Source organism: Lontra canadensis, unplaced genomic scaffold (genome assembly GCF_010015895.1).
Source record: "Lontra canadensis isolate GAN:19392208 unplaced genomic scaffold, GSC_riverotter_1.0 scaffold42, whole genome shotgun sequence".
In the NCBI taxonomy this organism is placed as follows: Eukaryota; Metazoa; Chordata; class Mammalia; order Carnivora; family Mustelidae; genus Lontra; species Lontra canadensis.
The window spans coordinates 5470854-5491929 of NW_022631036.1; the positions used below are offsets into that span (position 1 = coordinate 5470854).

The 21076-nt window shown below is 34.6% G+C and overlaps 1 protein-coding gene across 3 annotated transcripts in view; it reads left to right on the forward strand.

Moving 5' to 3' along the window:
- MDGA2 (MAM domain containing glycosylphosphatidylinositol anchor 2) overlaps positions 1 to 21076 on the forward strand; it is an 845317-nt gene that overhangs the window by 771601 nt on the left and 52640 nt on the right. For all 3 annotated transcript variants that reach the window (XR_004384228.1, XR_004384229.1, XM_032871192.1), the window contains exon 11: positions 15509 to 15686. Coding sequence is in view for 1 of the 3 variants with exons in the window: in XM_032871192.1 (XP_032727083.1) it covers positions 15509 to 15686 (178 nt within the window). In the remaining 2 variants the exon portion in view is untranslated. The remainder of the gene's footprint in view (positions 1 to 15508; positions 15687 to 21076) is intronic.

Sequence of the window (21076 nt, forward strand, 5' to 3'; positions counted from 1 at the left end):
ACTATTTTAATATGTTTTATATGATACTTCAATATTATTGTCCACTTACCCTTCCAGTCTCAGTTTAACACTGATACAATATACAAAGAAATTACTCTGCTAGGTTCCTCATTGTTACTATTTTTTGTGCCAATGAGTTTGAATGAATAAATAAATGTATCAGTCAATGAAGTTGCATAATGTTTCTCATGAAAAGAGAATATTATTGACTTTTTTAAAATCCAAAATACAGTAAGATATGCTAATCTTTATTTATACATTTATGTAAGCATGGCTTTTCTTACTGTTTTTTCTTCTAAGCCTTTAATTTTAGAATATTTTGATTATTGAGACTTTTTATCATTGTCAATGATTGAATTAAAAGTGTAGCAGCAATACATTTAAATTTTATATCATTATTTTCTATTATATAAAGTTTATTAAAACATATTAACCTGAGGCTTCTCCTAGAGTGTCATATTGATTGCCCAAGTGGATATCTATTTAAGTTTTATTAAGCTAAAATAGTCTCAGAAAACTTAGAATATATTCATAGGGATATTATAGATTTCAACTAAGTTGAACTGAATAATTAGTCAAAGCACATACTGTGTACTCAATAATGTTAGCTATTATTTTAAACAATATTACAAGAGTAATCACTTAGCTCATTTAAGCAGGAAAATAAGATTAAATTACTTTGGTGGCAATATGTAGGATGGGTGGGAATCAGAATTTACTAGAAGCAAGGAATGCAGGTAAAAGAAGAAGTTGTTGATGAGATATAGAAAGTCAGGTGACATTTATAGGATCAAATGTAAAACTATTTGTAATAAACTCAGGACATAGCAGAAGTAAAATATCTTATAGATGTAAAGCAGCACACCAGGTTATCCACAAAAATAATTGAAGGAAGTGATCATGATCCCCTTATATCAAAGAAATGCCAAAATGAAATGCCAGAATCAAAACCCTAAATACTGATGTATTTGTATATTCTAGAACCAGTAACTTATGAAGAAAGATGCTGACTAAGCTGCTTAATTCTGGTTTAAGGTTGAAATTTATAAGGAATTAATCTTTAGGCTGAGGTGTCCTTTCACCTGCTGATCCAAGCATGGCAAGAAAATAATTAGACTGTGTTATTTCCAAACTTGATAGAAAACCAGTTTTTCTTCTCTAGTAATTTATCATTACCTGCTAAAGAATGATTATTTTTACTGTTATATATGGTCTTTTGGGTGGTTCTCAATGTTTATGTTTTGTTTTAACACATGAAAGTAATAAGTTCATGGTGGAGGGTTTATGCCCATAATACATGCAAATTCTTTCCTGAGGCAATATGAAATACCCTGTCACTTAATGATTTATATAACAGTTATGATCACAGAACTCAGCCCAACCAGGCATACTTTCACTGGAGTTCTGAAATAAAATTCAAAAGCAGAACCTGCATTCTCTTAAACTGTCTGGACTCAGAAAATCAAAAGCTTTTTGTATGACTAACCATTCTCCTAAAGATAGATTCATTATCTTAAATCTATCACTCATTGCTATGTAATGCAATTCAACATAATTTAGTCCTCCCTAGTGTAAAACTCCTTTATCCCTTTTCTAAGGGAATGTGAATAAAGTACACATTGGTCAGAAAAATTTGTGAAAGCAACACATTTAATATAATATATAATAAATAATATAATAATAGGAAGTGGAGAGTAGTGATTAGGATTAGGAAATTGTCCTTAAAATTGGACAATATTGAATTTCTGTATCATCTCTTGCTTCTTACTAGCTATGTGTCCTGGGAAAGTGTCAGTTCTTTAAGTTTCCTTGACTAAGGAAATAAGGATAAGAATACTAACCTCACTGGATTTTTATAAAAATTAAATGAAAAATAACGTGTAGAATATTCAGTGCAATACCTAGAAATGGTGAGTCTTCAAAAAGTCCTCAAAAAGTTGGTAGCTATTATTATTATTATTATTATTATTATTATTTTAAATTTCTTGGTAGACAAAAATACTTTGAATATTCTCAACTGTCATCCCAAACTATAATTCCATAAATGGTTGAAAATTAATCAAATGCGCTTTGGAAGGATCAGCTTTCCTGGTGTCTGGGGGTTGAATTAAGGGATATACTATACAGAAGTTACCATGTAGGCACCCTCTTGACCGAGGTCACAGTGAAGGGGAGGGAGACTATTTTAATATGATTTGTGTGAAAAACACATTAGAGAATCCTTAAATAACCTTAATCTTTGCAATTAGTTTCTTAATTTCTATATAAAGAACACTGTGGTTGTGAGGTTTCTTCCTAGAAATTTAATTATAGTATTAAAATATGAATGTACTGTAACTACATTTTTATATTTGAAAGTGAATATTATTTCATGTTCCTTAAATGAAGTTTATACTCCATTTTTAACAAAGTTCTGCTTATGTCTTGAAAATTCGTGTTTTTCATAATGGGACAGCCTGTGACCAAACTAACAATTTTTCTGAATCAGAACCACCTGTATTCAGTTTCCCTACACAATAACATATGTGCTTATTTAAGCCTACATAAGAACTTTATCAAACATTCATCTTTTGTTCCATTTTTACCTTAAAAATTTTATTATAATTATAATTATAATATAAAGAGAAAAAGGCTCATTATCAAAAAATGCCCAATAATCAGGGAAAGCTTTGGGTGAAATTGTTTTGATGAAATTGTGGTTATTGGAATTATACAGAAGTTCTATTATTTAAACCAAAATAACTCTTTTTTAATAAACTGAAGAAAGATCATTTAATTATTGCATTCAGATTTATCTAAACTTGACCTTCATATGCTCTATCCATTTTACATAAAATCTTTTAAACTCTACCAAATCACAAATCTAAACTCTGTTATTCAATATTTATACAGTCATGATTACAATTCGTTAAAGTTATTACTAAATAACTCCATAAAACATAACATAATACTTTTCTCCCTTCTATTTCCTTCCCTCCCCTTCCTTCCTTTTTCTTACTGAAGACTAGTTGACATACCATGGTACATTAGTTTCGGGTGTTCAACATAGTATTTGGAAAACTCTATACATTATGCTATTGCCACAATTGTGGCTCCCACCATACAGTGCTCTTACAACACCATTGACTATATTTCCTGTGCTGTACCTTTCCTTCCTATGACTTATTCATTCCATAACTGGAGGCCTGTGCCTCTCAAACCCCTTCACCTATTTTGCCCAGCCCCCTCCCTTTTGGCAACCACCAGTTTATCCTCTGTATTTATGGGTCTATTTCTGTTTGGGGTTCAGAGAAAAAAACATTACCTTTATTCATGCCACTGAAGATAAATATGTTCTGCAAAGTTAAAAAAACAAAGATGTTTCCTTGAGCACTCCCTAAGCTAAGTATTAGCAGTTACCTTTCAAATGCCATGTATGTGACAAAGGCTCCAAAATGTTCTTGCGAGGGATGAGAAAAGAAAGCTAGCAAGATTCATTTGAACATTGAATCTGTTCTGTATCTTCTGAGATACCATATTTATTCTTTTTCTCTCCTTTTTTATTAGCTTACTTTTTGAGTTTTTATTTTTTGAAACAGTAAATCTACACATGGTACTAAAATAGGTGAAAATATAATAATATGGATTGACATTTAATTATAATTGAAAGTTAATTTAACTCATTGAATTACTTGGGATTAAATTAAATAACTACAATGTTTAGAACAGATAGTAGTCACTCATAAATATTAGGTATTTAATAATATTCTCATGTAATTCTTCTAATATATTTTAAAAGGTTACATTGGAAATGTAAAGTCACATAAAAGATATATACTAAATAGTTAAGACTGTGTAAAATGCTAGTCTCTGTTTCAAACCCTTCACCAGAAACTAAATTTTTTCCAGGGAGCTAAAAGGCCTATTCAAAGTTCTAGTCTAATATTTGTTTTATTTTTTCTGGAACTACATTTTTAACTTTAAGTCATAAAACCCTTGATATAGTTAGAAAGTTTTTGGCTCGATTTTTCTTCTATTTCTTCCATTTCTACGGTCATTGAGCAAGAATGTTTCGTTTGGTTATCACTGAAGACTTTTTTCTATGTGCCTTATGTTTAGTTCTCATTTTTTTAATCATCCTTGAAATATATTTACAGTGTCTTTCATTTATACACCAGCGGTATTTTCCAGAGACTGCCAAATCTCCAGCTTACGTCCCTACATGAGCAGTGGTTCATTAGGTAGACAATGAAAAAAGAACTTAGCAAACTAAAAGACTAAACTTCACTGAAGCTGTGGACCCATTCAGTGCTTTCTTTACCTGAGAGTTATTTTGTTCTTTTCTTTGTTTTGTAATCGGGTTAACTATTATGGTAAGGAATATATATTAGAAAACCTGTAGGGAATCAAGACATTCAAAGCTAAATGCCATGTCTTTCTAATCTTCCTTGACATTAGTTTATCATGTAAGTTAAAAACTTTGATTGCTAAAGGACAGTTGGGAATTTGAAATATTAAGAAGTGCATTTTTAAAATTATTGTAATCCTTTTTTTTAATCAATTGCTCCATTATTATTTAATCTTACAAGAGAGGATGTTGAGGATATGGTCCATTAATGTGAAGATACTTTCCAAGAACGTGAAGACAAACCCACTAACACAAAATTTAAAAAATGGCTAATGAGCTTTGAATTGATTTTAAAATCTAAGATAAAATCATAGATAAGAATCAAAGTAAAAACAGTAGCCTTGAGAGCCTAAGCTTTAAATCAGATGGAAGTTGTGGTAGTGAAGTAGGCAGAAGGTGGGTTGAGAGAGAAAAGTGTTCAGTCCACAGGGTTTCTGGGTGGCTCAGTGGGTTAAAGCGTCTGCCTTCAACTCAGGTCATGATCCCAGGGTCCTGGGATAGAGCCCCGCATCGCATCGGGAGCTCTGCTCAGCGGGGAGCCTGCTTCCTCCTCTTTCTGCCTGCCTCTCTGCCTACTCGTGATCTCTGTCTGTCAAATAAATAAATAAAATCTTAAAAAAAAAAAAAAAGTGTTGAGTCCAAAGCCTTTATGTCAGGGATGAAAACACTGGAAGAAATTCCAGTGCAAATACACAGAATCCCTAGGCACAAGGAGTATTTTATAAAAGTAAGGGAAGAGCAATAGAGTAAGTCTAAACGTTCCCTGAGAAAGGCACCTATAACCCACGTGAGTAGTTAAGGCTATGCTTGCCTCCCAGTGTGTAGCCCACAAAGAATGACCTGGAAGCTCTGGGTCCTGGCAGGGTGAGCCCTGGAGTAGCACAATAGCCCAGACTGAGTCAGATTTTCAGGTCCCCGGGGCCTGGCTAGTCTTTTGCTTCATTGTGGTGCTGGAGAAGCAGTCAAGATTTACCAAACTTCTGAGGAAGGGCAGAGATAATGCTTAGACCCAAAGAACCTGTGATTTGCCAAAGACACAGGCTGAATAGAAATATTGACCCAGAGGCCAAGGCAGTTTCAAAGATATAAGCAAAATATGCTAGTAGAGGACAAGAAAGACCAAATAAAATTGACTAAGTCTGAGAGAAGATCAGTAGGAGACAGGATAATCTAAACAATAGGCATCCTCTCTACTACCATGCCAGGAGCACTTAAACTAGGGAGTGGGTTTAATTACCTCCCCAGGTAGTGCTCAGTACTCTAAGTGATTGAGTTTGATATCTGAGTTTATCAAGTGCAAATCTTAAACATATGAGTTTAACTTGAATTATCAAGAATCAGTTTTTCAAAAAAAAAAATTTTCATCATTGGAATGGGGTAAACAAAATTCAATTTTAGAAATATAAATAGTATCCAATTTCTAGAGCAAATTATGAAATCTGCACTTGCTCTAATTGCTAGTGAATGTAGCTTTCTAATACTCCTCAATTATATGTTGTAACATTATTCTGAACCCCACCCTTTGGAATCAGATTTCCCAAATATTGTATAGTGGTTAGTTGTCCTATTACCAGTTAATATAATATCAAAGGAACTTTTTTTAAACTTTATTTATTTATTTATTTGAAGAGAGAGAGACACACACACACACAGTGAGAGAAGGAACACAAGCAGGGGGAGTTGGAAAGGGAAAAGCAGGTTTTCCACAGAGCAGGGAGTCGAATGGGAGACTTGGATCATGACCTGAGTGAAAGGCAGTTGCCCAACCACTGAGCCACCCATGTGCCCCAGGAATTTTTTTTTTTTTAATCATGCAGCATCTCACCGCCTAAAACAGCTGTTCTTATTTTGCATAACCTTTCAGTAGGTTTATGTATTTTGTACGACCACAATCATATTGTTTACATTTTGCACTCTGCTACTTTAACTTCACATTATGTTAGACATTTTTCATGTTTCTCCATCCTCTTCAAAATTAGAACATTCATCATATTGGTAAACAATAGTTATTTAAATCACTTTCCTAAAATGTTCTTAACCAGTTATTAACTGAGATCACTATTAAGTAGCATCTGTTATTTTGTTTATGGATAAATCTGAAATTAAAATATACATGAATATGTGCATCACTTATGTTACATTATGAGAATATATTTTCAAGTCAGAAGATTTTAGTGTCACTATGGCTGTTACCGAATTTTACCAAATAAGATTACAATGAAGTACAAGGCCATCTGTGCTGAAAGACAGTACTGCTCTAATTCCTCAATTCTGTTTCCCTACTCCACTTTTCTAGTGTTGCATATTTGGAATCCATTATATGGTAGTTATTAAGATGAACTTGCCAGCATTTAAGCAATAGAAGAAGTTATTTACCAGACAACATTGTGTATACAGATACAGACCTTGCTCTGTGTAGATTTCTGTCAATTTGATGACTACCACAGTTACATTATTAGCGTTCTTAGAGTTCTGATTTAAACACGGATCTCTAACATAACATAATAAGAAAAAAAGGCGTCTAATACTGGGGTTTTTACAATATTTACAAAGTTACAATAATTATGGGATGGTGAGTGTTACAAGTCTCTTGAAACACAAATTCTCTAAGTGAGACACTAAAAAAATAAATAATAAACAGGACCCCTACACACTTTCTAAAAAGCCTTTAATATTGTAGCGTGATATACACCGAGAGACAAAAAATATGTACTTGGCATTGACCATTTGTAACAATGGAAATGCAATGAAAAACAGTAGGTGTTTCCCACATACCTCAGATGACAACCCATTATCTTCAGTCAGCAGATGCTGATGCAGTTTGTTGAAGAACTCCTTACAAATCAGTCAGCTGAAAGCTTTAGGCTAGCTTTCAGGCAAAGCTATCTAACTTTCACTAAACATGATTCAGTTAAGAAAAATCACTCTAGCTTCCAAAGACGAATGACAGACAAAAACTATTAAACATCTGTGTATCTAAAAGAATGTACTATCATTTCCAAAGGCATTAATATCTTGAGCAAAGTTTGAAAAACCAAATATTTCAAGGGTGCTGAAAAGTGCCTCTAATTCAGAAGATTTCGTACTGAGTGTGAAAAGAATAAGATTCAAATTTGTACTAATGAAGGAAGAAAAGGCATGTAATTAAAGGATAAATATATACTACTATTCTTAGTAGAAAAAGGAAATAAGGTACATTTACTGCCACAGTATGTATTAACCCTTTAACCCCTAAGGTGTTACTAAAATAATAGTGTATCTTAAAGCCCAGGTCACCTTTATTTGAGGCTATAAGGCATCTGGATTTTAACCCATCAAAACATTATCTTAGCTAGTTTAGACTCTGTGGAATGATTATAAGAGTATATGATTTAATGTCTGTAATACGTGGGTTTTTAACATCAGCTGTTATTTTTACTAGTAATGTAGCTGGTAAACACGAATGGAAGTTTCCGATAAAATGGGTACATCAGTATCTTTCTTTTCTTTAAAAGATTTTTAATTTATTTATTTGAGAGAGAGAGCACAGGCACAAGAGGGGGTAGAGGCAGAGGGAGAAGCAGACTCCCTGCCTAGCAGGGAGCCCTGATGCCTGGCTTAATCCTAGGACGCTGAGATCACAACCTGAGCTGAAGGCAGACACTTAACCACTTAACTGACTGAGTCACCCAGGCATCCCTATCAATATCTTTTTTACAGGTTACATCAAAATAAATGGCATAAGCATGTATATGTCTTATATTCAGTTGATGTACTCTCTTTTCTCCTTTAGGCTCTCACTTAAACAGTATCTTTCACTGGAGTTCATTATCTTGCTGAAAGAGCTTTATGTCAAAAAGGAAGAGACAGCAGCTTTCCCCTCGTTAGCCACATTTCAGAATTCATTGCAGATTTCTACTTAAAGGAGCTAATTTTATTCCTTTTAAAACTAAAAAAAAAAAAAATTTTTTTTTTTCCTTCTTTTCCTTCTGTAACCTTTTCAACAATAGCATTTTAGCTATCTTCTGTGGTAAAAACATTAAACCACAGTGTTTAATAAAATGCTTCACTGTAGGGGATTTCTAGGTTTTGAGGCCATCCCCTAAATCATTTGAAAGGAATGTATCCCCTAGGAAAAGGAAAAGTTAAATGGAAAGTTAAAAAAAAAAAACTTGATTAAGAATTTTTTTAACACATTGCTTTCATAGGAACATGTGTATGGGGTACACTTACAATTAGGGTGTCACATTCTGTGAGGGTTTTGTGGTATTACCTCCAAACAGTGGATTGTTGTTGCATTTTCTTTTGTGTATGTACAAACACTGCATTTAATTTCACATTTTTACATTTTGCACAGCTCGCTGAGATATAATATGAAATATTTAATTGCTTATTCTTCAACTGCTGAAGAATATACTTTCATTACAGCTTTAAAATTAAAGACTTGGAACCAAAGTTACTGCTTTTTTAATACACATATGAAGTTATGTACTCTAGAGTTTGTAGTAAGTAACAACATCATTGTATCTGCCAACTAAAATTACTTGAGGAGAGCATCTCATTATAACAACAGAATACCTACAATCCTCCCTGGGGATGCACTACAAATATTGGGTTGTTTTGAACTTATATTAACATCCAGAAAAGTTCACCTTGATTAAACTTGCTTGTTCTTAGATAATAGTTAAATGTCAAATCATTCTGTATATATTTTTGAGAGTTTAAACGGCTTTTATCTATCTTCTGAAATAATAGTACTTTGTCTTTAGTTAAAAATCTAAAAGCAGTGAAAGAAATTGTTACTTACATTCTATTAACTTATAGAATACTTGGCCTCCAGAACTAATAGGAACTTTGTAGTCTCTAGTACCAACTAAGCCTGAGTAAAATGCTTTCTGAGCAATTAGGTTTTTGGTCCATTTTTACCCTTGCATGTAAATTCAGTGATTGTATGTAGTTATTGCTAAGTAAGTTGGATTTCCCGCTTCACCCCTGGAAGGCCAGTTAGAAATACACGACAGCTAGAGTTTAATCTGATCACATCTTTATCAAGTTAATGACCAGACACTGCAGGTATAAAAATTATTAAGAAATTATTTCTGGCTTATAATCTATATGCAAAAAATACTATAAGTATATTATAACTAAATAAATAAAGGCTCTGGTTTAAAAAAAAAAGTAAGGGAGGCATAAATTCTGGGGAAGCAAGGAAAAAGTGATGAGTGAAAGAGTCATTTTGTGTGTATACAAATTTTGCAATTGTTACTCTTCGGCTACATCATCTTAAAAGAGTTGTGCTAACTTCTCTCTGCCTCAGTTTCCTTATCTGTAAAACAAGGCTAGTATTAGTTCCTACTTACTAGGGGTTGTGCTGGATTAAATATAATAAGTATAATACAGTTAATGTAGTGCTTGGTACATATAAAGACTACCAGATATAGTGGGTTTTTTTGGTTTTGTTTTTATTATGTTTTTAACTTAAAGATGCAAGTTAGGCAGTCATCAATGTAGAGGTGTTATAAGAAGCTACTGGTATCAGTGAGGTCTAGCAAGACCGAGCTACGCCTCACCAAATGTAGCTCAAGGACCATCCACATCTCAATGGTCTTGTAGGGAAATGTGGGTGGCTCAGTAGGTTAAGTGTCTGACTCTTGATTTTGGTTCCGGAGCATGGGGGCTCCACGCTGGGAATGGAACCTGCTTAATGTTCTCTCTTTCCCTCTCCCTCTGCCCCTACACATCCTTCTCTCCCTCTGGAAAAAAATGTAAAAATAAAAAGTGAATTGCCTGGGGTACCTGGGTGGCTCAGTGGGTTAAGCATCAACTCTAAATAGAATGAAGTCCTTTGCTTACCCCTCACAATTGCATCTTCTTTTGGTGCTCTCTTAACCAACCTGACCAGTATTTTGAACTTAGTATTTACTAAGTTTTGCATTTCTTTATATCCAATGCATATCTATGCATCCCTCTTCCAAATACATACTTTGAATTTAATTTTTATAATATGCCTCTTTCAAAATTAAGTTTAGCTCGATATCACTTTTGTGAAATTCATCCATGATGATACATATAGTTTAGGTTCATTTTTCATGCTCTATTTTGTATTACATTTTATTATTTTATCTCTTATTGAGGTTTAGATCATTTTCTATACTTTCTATGCCATGAATATTTCTGTTTGCTTGTGTACAAATGCAGGAGTTTATCTGTTCTCATTGTAATATTGTTTTTATTGCCAAATTGCTCTTCAGTTTACATGCTCATCAAGGCTATATTTTTAGAAGACAATTTCCCACGGATGTCTTGCTTTTTTGCATATCATGTATACAGAAGCCCTGTCTTTTTATTCCAGCCTATCTTCCCAAGGTCATTTGTAGTGCAAGCATCCTTAGAAAACAGAGATATTGTTTCCCTTTAGAACAAAGAAAGTCTGTTTAACATCCAGTATAATAAATGTTTCCCTCTTCGGTGATGCCTGAGCAGGTTTTGTTACTGTCAGTCATAAAATACTAAGGTTTCTTTTTTTAAGTTTTTATTTAAATTCCAGTTAGTTAACACACAGTAGAATGAGAGTTTCAGGTATACGCCATAGTGGTTCCATACTTTTATACAACCCCAGTGCTCATCACAAGTGCCTCCTTAATCCTTATCACTTTGTTAACCCATCTCTCCCTCCCCGCCCCGCCCCCCACACTCCTCCCCTGTCCTTTCTGGTAACCAACAGTTTGTTCTCTAGAGTTTGGAGTTAGTTTCTTAGTTTGAAGCTGAAGAGTATTATGCTAAGCGAAATAAGTCAGTCAGAGAAGCATAAATACCCTCTATCTCTCATACCACTCATAGGTGGAATTTAAGAAACAAAACGAATGAGCAAAGGGGGAAAAAGAGAGAGAGAGATACTAAACTTTTTTTTTTTCTTAAAGATTTTATTTATTTATTTGACAGACAGAGATCACAAGTAGGCAGAGAGGCAGGCAGAGAGAGAGGGGGAAGCAGGCTCCCCATGGAGCAGAGAGCTAGAGCAGAGCTCGATCCCAGGACCCCGAGGTTACTACCTTAGCCAAAGGCAGAGACTTTAACCCTCTAAGCCACCCAGGCGCCCCAAAACTAAGCTTTTTTTTTTAAGCTCAGCATCCCTCAGCTGTGATACAAACGCAAGGCATGTACAAAATCAATGTGGGCCCTTGTGCGTCCCCCATGCAGGACTTAGGAGACAAGGGGAAACCAATGTGAATGTCAAGATTCTGCTGTATACTGTGCCCTGAGTCCATTTCTTTGACCTAGCTGTCTCTAGTCTTCTGCTACTCTCTGTAACACTGTTGTAAGCTAACTCCTTAGCTTTTTAAGTGGAGTCAAGCCTTATTCATTCTCCTACTTCTCTCACCCTCCCTGTTCTTGATATGTATAAAAATTCTCATTGTTCTCTATCTACATCAAACTTTAATATTGTTATTTTACAAGTTTTTGTTTATCTGATGATGGGAAATGGTATTGTGATTTTAATTCCCATTATCTTGGTACATGGTGAGACTGCACCTTTTCTTTAATTAGTTATTGGGGTTTCTGCATCTATGAAATACCTATTCCTATTAGTCTGATTTTTCTCTTGGATTATTTTTCTTACTGAGTTAGGAGAGTATTAATATGATTTAGTTAGCTGTACATATTCTAAATATCTTCCTCAAACATCTGCCTTGATTTTTGCTGTTTAGTGGAGCACTGATGAGAAGAAGTTTTTCTACCAAAATTTTAAATTTAGTATTAATGTCAAATTTAAGATTGCTATTTTATCAATCTTTTCCTTTACTAATTGTGCTTTTCTAATCTGTTTAAGAAAGCAGTATCTTACTTGAAGTCATAATGACATCCTTCTGTATTTTTTTCTAAGTAGTTTGACTTTTGCTTTTTGTTAAATTTAAGTCTTATTTGATCTTCATGAGATTTTTCTTTTTTTTTTTTTGTTTGTTTTTTAAATATGGTATTCATCCATTTGAGAGAGAGAGAGTGTGTGTGTGCATGCAAAGGGGCAGAGGGAGAGGGAGAAGAAGACTCCCAGCTGAGCAGGGAGCCTGATGTGGGGCTTGATCCCAGGACCCTGGGATCATGACATGAGCTGAAGGCAGATGCTTAACCAACTGAGCTACCCAAGTGCCCCTTTCTGAGACTTTTTCTATGTTTTTTCCATATACATAACCAGTTGGATGATAAATCTTTCTTCTATGTGAACAACCCCACAAATATGGATATGGGCTTTCTGTTTTATTCTATAATTTTATTTGTCATTTCTTAATCCTGTGGTAATTGCATATATTTAAGATTTACATATCCAGAATTATAAGAGATCAGGCTATATAATTAAGACTAACTCACCCTCAGAAAACAAGCAAATATATACATATAGGAAAAATATGTATGCACATTTAATTATATACTATATATGTGTATATATATTACCAGGTAAAAATGTGAGGCAAAATGGAAACACAAAGTATTTTAATTGGAATATCCCACACAAATTGCTTTTGTCTTCAGCTGCTCACCAACCCAGACAAACTCAGAGTCTTATAGTTTGGTAGTGGTGATCAAACAGAAATCAAAATCCAAGGTCTGCCTAAAACAAGGGATCATCTCCACTTTAATCTGTGACACCAAAGTGTTTAAAATGAAAGTAAAAGTGAACCATATTGTTGATGTGCTTAGGAACATGTCAGAAACAAAAGTATATCTCTAAAGGAATATAACTGTGCCCTAGGTGACGGAGAACCCCCAGTAATAGTATTTTTAGTCACGTAATCAACACACATGTTAAAAATTTAAAAATACAGAGAAAGGTGCCAAAAACAAGGATACTTCAGATATAAAAATATAAGGCAACTATACTTATACTACTTATATGAATAAAACTGAAAATGTATGCAAATAAAAGAAAATATGAAGTGGCCCAATAAATTTTTTTGAAGACTACATTTTTTTAGAGTAGTTGTAGGCTCATAGTAATATTGAGCAGAAAGTACAATGATTTCCCATATACACCCAACCCCAGCACTTGTGTAGTTTCTAGCAGTAACAACATCCTCCAACAGAGTGGTACATTTGTTACGACTGTTGAACCTACACTGATCCATTATTATCAAGCAAAGTCCATAATTTACATTAGTGTTCATTCTTGATGTTGTATGTTATGTAGTTTTATAATTACCTATATCCACCATGATATCATCATATGGAGTAGTTTCACTGTCCCCAGAATTGTTTGTGCTCAGCTTCTATATCTCTTCCCCGCTATCTCCCACCCCCGCTCCTGGCAGCCACTTATCTTTTTATTATCTCCATAGTTTTACCTTCTTCAGAATGTCATGCAGTTGGAATCATACATTATACCACCTTTTCAGATTGGTTTCTTTCAATAAGTATATGCATTTAAGTTTGCTCTATGTCTTTTCATGTCTTAACAATTCATTTCTCTTTGGCATATGTGAAATCCCATTGTCTGGTTGTAGCACTGTTTGTCTCTTCATCTACTAAAGGACAACTTTGTAGTTTCTAAGTCTTGCCCATTATGAAAAAGCTAGTATAGACATCCATTCATGGGCAGATTTTTGTGCCAAACCTAAGTTTTCAGCCCCTTTAAGTAAATACCAAGGGACACAATTGCTTGATTATATGGTACAGGTGTGTTTAGTTTTGTGAATAAAAACAAAACAAAACCCAAACTATCCTCCAAATTGGCTATACAATTTTTGCATTCCCATTAGCAATGAATGAAAGTTACTTTTGCTCCACAAACCCACCAACATTTGGTGTTGCCAGTGTTATGGATTTTGACTATTTTAATAGGTGTATGGTGGCATCTCATTGTTTTAATTTGTATTTCTATGATAACATATAATATGGAGCATCTTTTCTGTTATGATCCGTGTTCCATTTTTTAATTGGGTTATTTATTTTCTTATTGTTGAATTTTGAGAGATCTTTATATATTTTGGATGTGTCTTTTACAAATATATATTCTCCTAGTCTGTGCTTTTCCTTCAATTCTCTTGGTAATATCTTCATTAGAAATTTTTAATTCAAAGAAGTCCAGCTTATCAACTATTTCTTTCATGGATTCTACTTTAGGTATTGTATCTTCAAAGTTATTGCCAAACCACAGTCATCTAGTTTTTCTCCTATATTATCTTCTGGTAGGTTTGTAGTTTTATGTTTTATATGTAGTCTGTGATCATTTCCAACTAAATGTCATGAAAAGTATAACATTTGGATTTAGATTCAATATTTTGCATGGGGATGCCCAGTGTTCCATTGCAGGTTGCTAAAATACTATTTTGTGCCACTGTATTATCTTGGCTTGTTTGTCAAAGATCAGTTGACTATAAAGAAGATATGGTATATATACAGTGGGATATTAATTCAGCCATAAAAAAGAATGAAATCTTGCCATTTGCAATGACAGGGATGGAGCTAGAGTGTATTATACTAAGTGAAATAAGTCAATCAGAGGAAGATAAATACCACATGATTTCACTCATATGTGGAATTTAAGAGTCAAAATGAACAAGCAAGGACAAAAAGAGAGGGGCAAACCAGGAAACAGACCCTTAACTATGGAGAACAAACTGTTACAGATGGGGAGGTTGGTGGGAGCATGGGTTAAATAGGCAATGGGTATTAAGGAGGGCACTTGGCATGATGAACACCAGGTGATGTATGGAAGTCCGCAATCACTGTATTGTACACCCGAAACTAATACTACATTTTATGTTAACTAACTGGAATTTAAATAAAAACTTTAAAAAAGAATAAAAAAGTAGTTAAAACATATATCTCTTCAAATCTTCAGTTTGAGACTGTAGTCGAAACTATTGTTTTATCCTCTGACTCCTAATAAAATAGCATATTAAATCTGTTTAATCAGCCAAACTACTCTATGATAATTTGGTAGTTATCTGCAAACATCTGCATGGAAACATCTACAGAATTTGTTGCTTATTATAGAAACTTGAACTTTAATAAAATATATCCACATAATGTAATGTACTTATTTAATAAAATTTCAGAATGCTTTTTTACCCATTTTGTTAGAACACAGTAAGTATCTCTGAAGAAAATATTGGGGATGTTACTACATAATTCTTTTGATTTCAGGCTGGACAGCAGCGTTGGTGGGAACAGGAGATTAAAATAAATGGAAATATTCAAAAAGGAGAACTAATTACATATAACTTGACAGAGCTAATTAAACCAGAGGCTTATGAAGTCCGGCTAACTCCTCTCACCAAATTTGGTGAAGGAGATTCAACAATTCGTGTCATTAAATATAGTGGTAAGTAGTCTTTTATTTTAAAGTTTTTATTTGTGTATTAAACTGTCTGGAATATGTACATTGCAGTTATCTATTAAAGTTAGAAAAAACTAACACTTGGAATATTGATTTTCTGGGTCATCAGCCAAGTGACAAAAAAACAAAATAAAACAAAACGCCCAGCAAACAAGCAAACAAACCCAGAAAACTTAATCATCATAAATTATATTTGATATAAATATAGAAATATAGAATGATGTTTTAGTTAACATTGAATCAATGTGATAATGTCAACAATGTCCCTTGATCCTTTATCCATGCTATGATACAATAATTCTGCATTTTTTTCAAATTCTTAATGTCTTTAAAATTTACATCATTAAGAAGTTAGCAAATGGGAGCGCCTGGGTGGCTCAGTGGGTTAAAGCCTCTGCCTTTAGCTCAGGTCATGGTCTTAGGGTCCTGGGATCAGGCCCCACATCGGGCTCTCTGCTCAGTGGGGAGCCTGTTTTCCCCTCTCTCTCTGCCTGCCTCTCTGCCTACTTGTGATCTCTCTCCCTCTGCCAAAAAATCTTAAAAAAAAAAGGTTAGCAAATATTATCAAAACTTGTTTTTTAATTGATAGTTGATTTTTAAAGCATTTTTAGATTTACAAAAAAACAAGCAGGAAGTAGAGCTTCTATGCATTTCCTTTCCCCCAACAGTTTCCCATATTATTAACATCTTTCTTTAGAAAAATGCCATGCAAAATATTGAATCTAAATACAAACGTTATACTTTTCATGACATATAACTGAAAATGGGTCACAGATCTACATGTGAAACATAAAACTATTAAACTACTAGAAGATAAAGAATACTGACATATTGTTATTAAAGCAAGTAGTTTACATTGTTTATTATTATGTGGTACCGTTATATGAATTGTGATAAGTTGATATTATTTATTCACCATTACAGTGTCATACAGAATAGTTTCACTGCCCTAAAGATCTCCTTACTTACTCATCCAACCATGTCCCCTCCAAACCTGACAACCACTAATCTTTTAATTGTCTGTTGTTTTGCTTTTTCTAGAATGTTGTATAGTACAAATAATGGAGCAAATAGGTTTTTCAAACTAACTTATTTAATTTAACAATATGCCTTTAAGGTTTTTCCCCTGTCTGGGGCTTGATAGTGCATTTCTTTTGATTCTTTAATATTCCATTGTATAGATGTATTGCAGCTTGTTGAAGTACATTCTAGTTTATTTTTTAAGTCATTTTTTTCTTTTTAGATTGCTAATGTTAAAAACACCTAAATGTATGTGAGTATGTTTGTGTGTGTGTTAGTGAAACAGATTAATATTTTATCAATTGAAATTTATGAGAATTATTTCAGTTGAAATTTATGATATTCATGACTACCTCTAGAATTGTCAGTATATTTTTCAGGGTTGAATGAATCATTAGCAAAATATTTCATATTTATTTCATTACTTTAGTGAATTATTACTCTCTTTATCATTGATCACTGGGGCTTGATTTTAAAAAATAATAGAACGTGGTTTTTTGCGGTTGGAGTTCTCCATTCAGCTATTTATTTATTTATATTTTTTCAGTGTTCCAAAATTCATTGTTTATGTATCACACCCAGTGCTCCATGCAATAAGTACCCGCCTTAATACCCACCACCAGGCTCACCCAACCCTCCACCCTCCTCCCCTCCAAAACCCTCAATTTGTTTCTCAGAGTCTACAGTCTTTCATGGTTTGACTTCCTCTCCGGTTTCCCCCAATTCACTTTTCCTTTCCTTCTCCTAATGTCCTCCATGTTATTTCTTATGTTCTACAAGTAAGTGAAACCCTATGATAATTGATTTTCTCTGCTTGACTTATTTCACTCAGCATAATCTCCTCCAGTCCCACCCATGTTGAAACAAAAGTTGGGTCTTCATCCTTTCTGATGGCTGAGTAATATTCCATTGTATATATGGACCACATCTTCTTCTTCTTCTTTTTTTTTTTAGATTTTATTTATTTATTTGACAGACAGAGATCACAAGTAGGCAGAGAGGCAGGCAGAGAGAGAGGTGGAGGCAGGCTTCCTGCGGAGCAGAGAGCCCGATGTGGGGCTCAATCCCAGGACCCTGGGATCATGACCTGAGCTGAAGGCAGAGGCTTAACCCACTGAGCCACCCAGGCGCCCCTGGACCACATCTTCTTTATCCATTTGTCTGTTTAAGAGTATATCGGCCTTTTCCACAGTTTGGTGATTGTGGACATTGCTGCTGTGAACATATGGCCCTTCTTTTCACTACATCTGTATCTTTGGGGTAAATACCCAGTAGTGTAATTGCAGGGTCATAGGGTAGCTGTATTTTTAAATTTCTTAAGGAATTTTCACACTGTTTTCCAAAGTGGCTGCACCAACTTGCATTCCCACCAACAGTGTAAGAGGATTCCCCTTTCTCCACAACCCCTCCAACACTTGTCATTTACTGTCTTATTAATCTTTGCCATTCTAACTGGTGTAAGGTGGTATCTCAGTGTGGTTTTGATTTGAATTTCCCTGATGGCTAATGATGATGATAATTTTTTCATGGTTCTGTTAGCCATTTATATGTCTTCCTTGGAGATGTGTCTGTTCATGTCTTCTGCCCACTTTTTGAATGATTATCTGTTTTTTTGGGTGTTGAGTTTGAGGAGTTCTTTATAGATCTTGGGTAACAGTCCTTTGTCTGTAGTGTCATTTGCGAATATCTTCTCCCATTCCAAGGGCTGCCTCTTTGTTTTGTTGACTGTTTTCTTTGCTGTGCAGAAGCTTTTGATCTTGATGAATTCCCAAAAGTTCATTTTCACTTTTGTTTCCTTTGCCTTTGAAGACATGTCTTGAAAGTAGTTGCTGTGGCTGATGTCGAAGAGGTTACTGACTATGTTCTCCTCTGGGATTTTGATGGGTTCCTGTCTCACGTTAAGGTCTTTCGCCATTTTGAGTTTATCTTGTGTATGGTGTAAGAAAATCATCAAGTTTCATTCTTCTATACATAGCTGTCCAATTTTCCCAGCACCATTTTTTAAAGAGACTGACTTTTTTCCACCGTATAATTTTTTCCTGCTTTGTTGAAGATTAGTTGACCATAGAGTTGAGGGTCCATATCTGGGCTCTCTACTCTGTTCCACTGGTCTATGTGTCTGTTTTTGTGCCAATACTATGCTGTCTTACTGATCACAGCCTTGTAGTAAAGCTTGAAATCAGGCAATGTGATGCCCCCAGCTTTGCTTTTCTTTTTCAACATTTCCTTAGCGATTCCGGGTCTTTTCTGGTTCCAAACAAATTTTGGGATTGTTTATTCCAGCACTTTGAAAAATGTCGGTGGAATTTTGATCAGGATGGCATTGAAAGTATAGATTGCTCTGGGCATTATAGACATTTTAACAATGTTTATTCTTCTGATCCATGAGCATGGAATGTTTTTCCATCTTTTTGTGTCTTCTTCAATTTCTTTCATGAGTGTTCTGTAGCTCCTCGAGTACAAATCCTTTTACTCCTTGGTCAGGTTTATTCCAAGTTATATTATGGTTCTTGGTGCTATAGTAAATGGAATTGATTCTCTAATTTCCCTTTCTACAGTTTCATTGTTAGTGTATAAGAAAGCAACTGATTTCTGTGCATTGATTTGTATCCTGCCACATTACTGAATTGCTGAATGAGTTCTAGTAGTTTGGGGGTAGAGTCTTTGGGTTTTCCATATAAAGTATCATGTCATCTGCAAAGAGAGAGAGTTTGACTTCTTCATTGCCAATTTGAATACCTTTTATTTCTTTTTGTTGTCTGATTGCTGTTGCTAGGACTTCTAGTACTATGTTGAACACAGAGGCAAGAGTGGGCATCCTTGCCATGTTCCTGATCTCAAAGGGAAGGCTCTCAGCTTTTCCCCATTGAGGATGGTATTCACTGTGGGTTTTTCAGATGGATTTTTTGAAGTTGAGGAATGTTCCATCTATCCCTATACTTTTTAATCAGGAATGGATGCTGTATCTTGTCAAATGTTTTTTCTGCATCAATTGAGATGACCATGTGGCTCTTCTCTCTTCTCTTATTGATTTGTTCTGTCCCATTGATTGGTTTGCAAATGTTGAACCACCCTTGCATCCTGGGGATAAATCCCACCTGACCAGTGAATAATCTTTTTAATGTACTGTTGAATCCTTTTAGCTGGGATCTTGTTGAGAATGTTGGCATCCATATTCATCAGGGATATTTGTGTGATATTCTCCTTTTTGATGGTGTCTTTGCCTGGTTTGGGGATCAAGGTAATGCTGGCTTCATAGAAAGAATCTGGAAGTTTTCCTTTTGTTTCTATTTTTTGAAACAGCTTCAGGAGAATAGGTATTCTTTTTTTGAATGTTTGGTAGAACTCCCCAGGGAATCCATCAGGTCCTGGACTCTTGTTTTTTTGGGAGGTTTTTGATCACGGCTTCAATCTTGTTACTAGATATTGGTCTATTCAGGTTGTCAATTTCTTCCTTTTTCAGTCTTGGAAGCTTATAGATTTCCAGAAATGCATCCATTTCTTCTACGTTGCTTAACTTATTGGCATATAATTGTTGGTAAAAATTTCCGATGATTGTTTCTGTTTCCTTGGTGTTAGTTGTGATCTTTCCCCTTTCATTCATAATTTTATTAATTTGGATCCTCTCTCTTTTCTTTTGGATTAGCTTGGCCAGTGGTTTTTCGATCTTATTAATTCTTTCAAAGAACCAGCTTCTAGTTTCATTGATGTGTTCTACTGTATCTCTGGTTTCTAACTCATAGATCTCTGCTCTAATTTTAATTATTTCCCTTCTTGTGCATGGAGTTGGCTTAATTTGTTAATTTTCCAGTTCTTTAAGGTGTAAAGAGAGTTGGTGTTTTCAGGATTTTCCAGTTTTTTTGAGTGGGTCTTGGATGGCTATGTATTTTCCCTTTAGGGCCGCCTTTGCCATATCCCATAGGTTTTGGACCAATGTGTCTTCATTCTCATTGGTTTCCATGAATTGTTTACATTCTTCTTTGATTTCCTGGTTGATCCAAACATTCTTGAGCAAGATGGTCTTTAGCTTCCAAGTGTTTGAATTCCTTCCAAACTTTTTCTTGTGTTTGAGTTCCAGTTTCAAAGCCTTGAGGTCTGAGAATATGCAGGGTATTATCCCAGTCTTTCAGTATTGGTTGAGACCTGATTTGTGACCCATATGTGATCTATTCTGGAGTAAGTTCCATGTGTGCTCAAGAAGAATGACTATTCTGTTGTTTTAGGGTGGAATGTTCTATATATACCTATGAGGACCATCTGGTCCTATGTGTCATTCAAAGCTCTTGTTTCTTTGTTGATTTTCTGCTTAGATGATCTGTCTGTTGCTGAGAGTGGCATGTTAAGATCCCCTATAA